The sequence below is a fragment of the Staurois parvus genome, unplaced genomic scaffold, assembly GCF_062004578.1.
Source record: "Staurois parvus isolate SC_StPar_1 unplaced genomic scaffold, SC_StPar_1.0 ptg000682l, whole genome shotgun sequence".
NCBI classification, from domain to species: domain Eukaryota; kingdom Metazoa; phylum Chordata; class Amphibia; order Anura; family Ranidae; genus Staurois; species Staurois parvus.
This window is the reverse complement of record NW_028318478.1, coordinates 12,511,799-12,518,861: the sequence shown is the minus strand read 5'-3', so window position 1 is coordinate 12,518,861 and position 7,063 is coordinate 12,511,799. Positions and strand designations below refer to the sequence as shown.

Here is a 7,063-nt window from a genome sequence, read left to right as displayed (position 1 = left end):
CCAAGGGGTTAAACCAAACAAAGTAAAAATATTGGGAATTTTACTTTGCTTAGCTTTCTAATTGGACCTTTGTTGTGTTCAGGTTCATGAGTTATGTTGCTATTGTGCTAAACCTGCACTGGCCCACATTTCACAAATTAAAGGAAATCTGTATTAAGTGGGTAAGGATGCTTCTATTGCTGCCCATCACAAAGCTACATACCTCTGTGGCTTCCATATATTCTGATACACTGACCTGGAATAAACATTCAGTTTAGCATTTCTGATCCACAGTTTACTTGCTGCATGTTTGTTCTTGGATGATGACTCAAAAGTGTTGAAGCCACAGCCAGCCAAGCAACTAGTATTCCTAGTAATAGTATAAAAGTATTTAATTTACCATAAAACATATCTGTTGTGGGACACAGGCTCAAAATACTGCATCTAATGGCGAAAATGATACCTAAGCAGTTTTTATGTTTTTAAGGCATTTTTAAAAGGGGACTATCAATTTCAACCTACATATCTATCAGTATAGGTTTACATTACATTAGCCAGAGGTGCTAGTAATGGGTAATTTAAGATTTACAGGTAGAGGTCAGTTGTACTCTGTTACATAATTCCAACAATAACGTAAAACTATCATTATTACTACTGAAATATTTTGGTGGTATTTAATGCTGTTTGCCTTGGCTCTCTAACAAGTTATTTTTGGACCATTGTATACAAAGGTGATTCTTATTCATTAAAGTGTTATTAAACCCAGGACCCTGCATGCACTATATCCAGTCTCCCACAGTACACAAAACATGGAAATGCAATTATTTTAGTAAATATAAACTGCTAAATACCTTTTCTCATAAGCAGTTGGAGCAGTCTTGTGACTTCTATCAGTGTCCAGCATAGCCCATGTTAAAGCTTGTAGGAGGAATTTTCTTTCTGCTCTAGGAGGATGCAGAACCCATGACCTCTGTCTGGACAGTGCTGATTGGCCCTGTGCTGATCACATGCACCCTCCCAAGAAAAAAAAAACTCTTTAGCAATGCACACCAAACTGAGCATGTGCAGAGTGTCTCCACACGATATGTCTTATAAGGAAATAAGAGGGGGGCACTGGAAGAAGGGGAGGATCAGAGAAGTCAGGATCAAACAGCCTTTTTATACAATGCAGAGGATTGATATAGTGAGTATATCAAGCATGATTTACTGCATATACAGACTGATTTTCCTGTTGTGTGTTTAGTAACACTAACATTGTCCAGCATCTATCAAGATAGATGTGTGAGACACTGCTGTAAAAATATATTCAGCTACCTAAAGAATACTTTAGTTTACTCTTCATCCACAATCCAGAATGTGGGACTCCTCCTGTGAACTCGAAAACCTCTGGCATTGTCATTGCATGCTGGCATTTGTGAGCCAAGTGCAAAGGTAGCTTTCCCAATGTCATATGCATCTGAAGAAATCTACCCTTTTGTCTTCTGTCCTCCTTGCTGAATGTTGTATCATGAGTTGCCTCTATCAGACCAGAAATTACATTGAAGATATTCTTACTCCTGTTTTTTATGTTACGGAACACACAGTAGGGAGTGGAACTTAAGATTGTCGTGGCTTGTGTTTAGGAGATTTAATGATCTTGAATTCCCCAGATATAGAAGAAACAAAGTTTAGCTTGCCATTGTCTCATCAGTTTTGCATGGATTCACTCTTCTAGTGTTTGTCTTATACCATGTGTCAGTATAAACCTTTACTTTTTAATATTTAGATCTTGTACATATGGGCTTCAGTCTATATGAGAGTAACGCGTGTTTATAAAGCATTTCCAAAGCAGTTTTCTTGAAGCCGTTCACTGTTTTTTTGAGTAAAGGTCACAGAAGCCTAGATGCCCAAGATAAATTTATCAAAACTAGTAGCCTTGACAAGAACTGTAATCTTCCAACCTAAATGTATTATTTTTGTCAGCACATGTAAGCATTTTATTAAACGTACTGTATTGCACTATATTTTTTAACACAACACAGAAACCATTGCAGTATTTAACTAAGGCACACAATCACACTAACTTCAGGAGCTTCTGCAAGCTGAAACCATTTTTTTAGTTGGACCTTCAGCTTCCATGTTCACTATGCCATAGCTAACACAGTAATTATGAAGGTTAAGAAGCTCTGAGTAGCTGCCAATTATTAGTGGGGACTGAAACTGTCAGCAACAGCCAAGTTTGAGAGCTGGTAGCTATGCAAAATGTCAGGTGGTAGCTAAAAAGGTGAATGTATCGTGCTAACTGTCAAACATGGCTGTCACTGACTTTAATGGCTTCATAAAAGCTGCTTAGCGGTAGCTGCAATATTTGAAAATGCTGAAGCTATTGTCTATAAGATATTTCAAATAAAATATTTAATTTCTTTCCCAAGTTTCATGAAGGTATCAATTATAAGCCCAATCAGTCGCATTGATATAAATAAGACTGCAAAGTATATACCCAAATTAGATTGCAAATGCTAGTTATTATTGGTTTAGCATCCCCTTTTATTCTTTGTTTGTAATATTTCCATGCGACCTTATAATTTAATCATATAGTGACTGAATTTTAGTATGAGAAGACATTATTATTAAATATCCAGTGGATAATCATTATACTGTACATATTTTAACTGATTACCTGTTTGCTTTTCATTCTTACTATGCCAATACCATCACTGCTCCTCTACCCCCTCTGAAAGTGTTCCAGCAGAAACTACTATACTGTGGGGAAAACAAAATTGAAAGACAGTGGACTGTTCAAGCACCCTGTTTAAAGTAATGCTTATGTAAACTAAATGAAGTGTGGTCTTTATTAAAAATAATGCCACATACTTACTTTTATTTTCTTCTGTATTTCATTGTGAGCACATTTTTGAAGCACTTACAAAAATACACTTAAATTAATCAAATGAACCATGAAAAATATAAAAAACACATTATTGTGAGTAGTCCAAGGTGATTGTATATCAACTTAACTTGGTAACTTTAGTACAGCAAAATTGTTTTCCCATAGAATAGCAGAACCCAATAAACAAAAAGCACTGGCTATTCCACTGATTGCTTTTGCAATCTCGTAATATTGATGCAGCACATACTGAACAAGGGTCATGTAAGGTGGACTATCAAGAGTGACAATGTTCTCGGTGATCTAGTATGACAATATCAGTATGAGGTATCTTCTATTAATAAATAGTTTTGCTGAGTATTTACAAAATTTGAGATCAAGATATAAAAGAGACCCTCAAAACATTTATTTAGAAATAAGTGAAATTATTAACAGTCTTTCAGTGCAATGGGACAGGCTTATTCTGTTGAGGCTGCACTCCCCTACACCAGGCATGTCAAACTCAAATAAAACTGTGCACCTTCATTATGTTTACCAAGAGCTATGAACACCTAATTCCTTGAAAAAGATTACAGCGTTTTAGTACCTAACATTATAGTAATGATTACATCTTAGAACATGTTATCCCAGGTAAAGGAACCTAAAAAACATTTTATCCCAAGTAAAGGGGCCTAAACATTTTCGGCCTAAAAACTTATGTAAGTAAGTGTTGTTTTATTAACTGGAGAACAGTTTGACATGACCGCTCTACAGTAAAAATAGAACAAGATATTGAAGTCAACTGTCAGGATGCTGTTTAGACTAAAGGCACGCTTGCACAGTGATGAAGACCTGGCATTCCTGCCAGTACTTTACATGGCCACATTTATCTGTGCAGGAATGCGTACAGATGCATAGGGAATGCACAAGGACGCATTAGGAATGCGCTGGAATGTGCCGATGCCAGGATGTTCATTGGAGCACACCTTCATCCAGGACTTGTGCCAAAGAGTCTTTATAAGGGAGTTAGCTGCCTCCAGGGATTGTTGATTAATCTGCAGCTCTCCAGTGTGCTTTTTCCTGTGTGGATTCCCTGTTACTGACTCAGCTTTTTCCTGGACCTGTCTACTGCCTGACTCCTGTTTTGACCTTGGCTTGCTTTACAGACTCTACCTCTTCTTCTCATATGTGTATTGAACTGGCTTTCTTATCCCCCTTTTTGATACCTATCCATGTTCCTTGCTGATAAAAGCCATTTTTAGACTGGGGTTGCTGACCAATGTTTGTTGGTTAGCTGGCTGGCAAGTTGAACAGCGTAGCCCTATTTATATTTCATATGACCCTGGCTTACCTTCCTGACCACTCTTCTGTTCTGCCATTTAAACCTGGCATCCGACCTCCGCTCCGTCCTGACTACACTTCTGGTTTCCACTATACCAGTTTACTTGCTACTTACCATGGGTACCACCTTACCCCTGCTGCTAATCCAGATCTGCCTCACTGGGCTTTCAGTGTCACTGCTGACTTCCTTAGCACTCTGTCCAGCAACTTTCTGGCTGGACATCTCCATGAGCAGTTTTCAGCAGGCAACCAGTGCTTCTTTGAGCCTTGCACTTTCTGTTCTAACCTTCAGGGATGCTTTGCCGCAAGGGAAGTTCTCTCATTACTTTGGCCTCCAACCAGGTACGTGATATCAACATACTTGAAACATGAGCCAGCTAAAGTTCACCAGCAGACCAATCAGATAGTCACTCGTGAACTTTACCATGCTTTATCGAGCTAAAAATGGGCATAACAGTTGTTCCATTTATTTTTGTTCATTAAATTGTATGTATAGCAAAAACTTTTTTTTAAATAGAGTACGGAATTAATAAAACCTGCCAGTTTATTTTGTGCTGCCTTTTCCTGTTAGTGATATTTTCTTTCACTTCCTGTCCAGGAGACACACAAGGAAGTAGAAGGAAATCTCTGTTTTTACAAGAACTTGGTTCCTCATTGGAAGATTTGTGAGAACTCTTAAATTTTAGGTTCCTTAGCATGTTCTGTCCCAGTGACAATGGTCACCATGACAAATGGAAAGTATGATTCCACCCAGTAGGGACACAGATCGTAAACAATTGACAGGGGTTGTGATCCTTCTCTAATATATACAAAACGAAATATATAAAAGGTTTGCCTATACACACATTTTAATCTCTACACAAAATTAAAGTTTCACTTTAGCGCTGGCAATATAATATACACTTTGGGGGCATTGGCTCAGCAGATATTTAGGATATGAAACAGAGAGCAAAAAAGCGAGCGCTTTAGATGGACAAGCAGCTGAAACACACAGGATAACCAAAAAAATCCTCACATGAAAATAAAATATAAAGTACAGCGCTATAAATATAAATGTGACATAAAAATATATATAAAAAAGTCCCAATAAAGGTGACCTCGGGTAACAATGCACACTGACCAGAAGTGCACATAAATAGTGCAATGTAGCAAAGATGGAATTCAGAAAGTAGTCATCAGCATGATGCATCCTGCTTTATCCCAATAAACCAGTTTTAACTATACTTCACTATGGGCATTTTTTCTTGATCCCTTGTGGGGAGCATTTTTTCCTAGATATCGTTGATGTGCAGTGGAGGAGTGGTGCTTTCTTTGGTGGAGCTGTGATTCCTTTTCTGCTAACTAGTGGATTCATTCTGCCCAGCTTTGTCTTCACCGTGCGGACCTTCATTGATCAAGGGAATACATCTACCCTCTCCATGCTGATGACTACTTTCTGAATTCCATCTTTGCTACATTGCACTATTTATGTGCACTTCTGGTCAGTGTGCATTGTTACCCGAGGTCACCTTTATTGGGACTTTTTTATATATATTTTTATGTCACATTTATATTTATAGCGCTGCACTTTATATTTTATTTAGATATTTAGGATAGTAGATTGAAGGTCAACATTTGTATGCAAAATATATTCAATATTGTGCACTCCCCAAACAAATCATAGAAGACTACATAGAATTGTCAGTCTCTTCTTATATAGACTTATCAATAAACAGCTTGCTAGATTTAGAGATCTTCAGATGTTATCAGCATGAAAATGATTGTGCCCATGAGTCCCTCTGTCCAAGTTCTTCCACAGGTAGTGCCTCTAGGGTTATGCTATAGACTTGTCAACCACAGTGACAACCTTCAGAATTTCAGGGCCAGAAGCTTGGAGTTACAATCATAATGTAACCAGAGACTTTCGCTTACAAAACGAAGAAGCACACATTTTTACTACAGAAAAAAGTTGGCAAATGTTTTTTACATACACACAGAAGGAATCTGGTAAAGAGAATTTAGCATATTAGTTGTACTTGTCAAAAAGAACACTTTTTTTTTTATCACCAAATTATTTGGAAATCATTCACTTTTTGCTTAACATGTTTACCTAAACATGTACCATGAAACTAAAGTGAGCCGTAAGACTGCAGCATTTCCAATTTATATATAAAATCATTATTTACAAGGCAGTTAATCCAACATCCCAGACTATTGATTGAGCTAAAAACCACTTCTCGATTATATACAGTACATAAAATACCAAGCCCAGAAGAAAAAATATATATACCAGCCCTGTGCCTCTATTTGACTCCTCTAGATTGGCGAAGGTTGGGTATTGTACTTCTCCAGCAGTGTGCACAAAGTCAAGTTTAAAATAGTACAGCAAAAATGTTCTGCTCTTAATAAAAAGTCATAATCTTCCTATTAAAGTTGCAGATAAAACTGGATGGTGATGATGAAGTTCCATGTCATAAAAATGAGTTCAAACTATACATGCCAGAGGCAGGGAGTCAGGTCAGCCATTGTCACACCACTTATCTGCTGCCTCTTGTAAAGGTAAAAGTATCAGTAGCTGTTATCTTCGTCCAAGGTATCCTGATTGTCTGCTTGCTGCTCTCACACAGGAAGCACAACAAGCTGTCTTGTAGTAGGCGTATACACAAAGCCGGGCTTGTACTACCACGTTACAGTTGTAGTATTTGTCTTTGCATGTTTCGTCTGTTACAGTAGAATAAAAAACAACATTTATTAGATGAGGATCTCTTTTTTGGGGGTCCAGGCACTGTTACTACTTTATTATGCTCTATCCTGCCTTTTACACACAGATTGAGTACAGCGGTCCTCTCCTAAAAATATTACACCAGTGGTGGTCAACTTCATTGATATATGGATTCTCAAGTGTAGTCCCTGACACCA

The 7,063-nt window shown here is 37.7% G+C and overlaps 1 protein-coding gene across 2 annotated transcripts in view; it reads right to left on the bottom strand.

Annotated features, from left to right (window-relative positions):
• Positions 1-6,072: 6,072 nt before the first annotated feature.
• The window catches only part of THSD4 (thrombospondin type 1 domain containing 4), an 871,621-nt gene continuing 870,630 nt past the window's right edge, over positions 6,073-7,063 (bottom strand). For both annotated transcript variants that reach the window (XM_089652473.1, XM_089652474.1), the window contains one exon: positions 6,073-6,865. In XM_089652473.1, the coding sequence (XP_089508599.1) occupies positions 6,723-6,865 (143 nt within the window). In that variant the 3' untranslated portion in view covers positions 6,073-6,722. The remainder of the gene's footprint in view (positions 6,866-7,063) is intronic.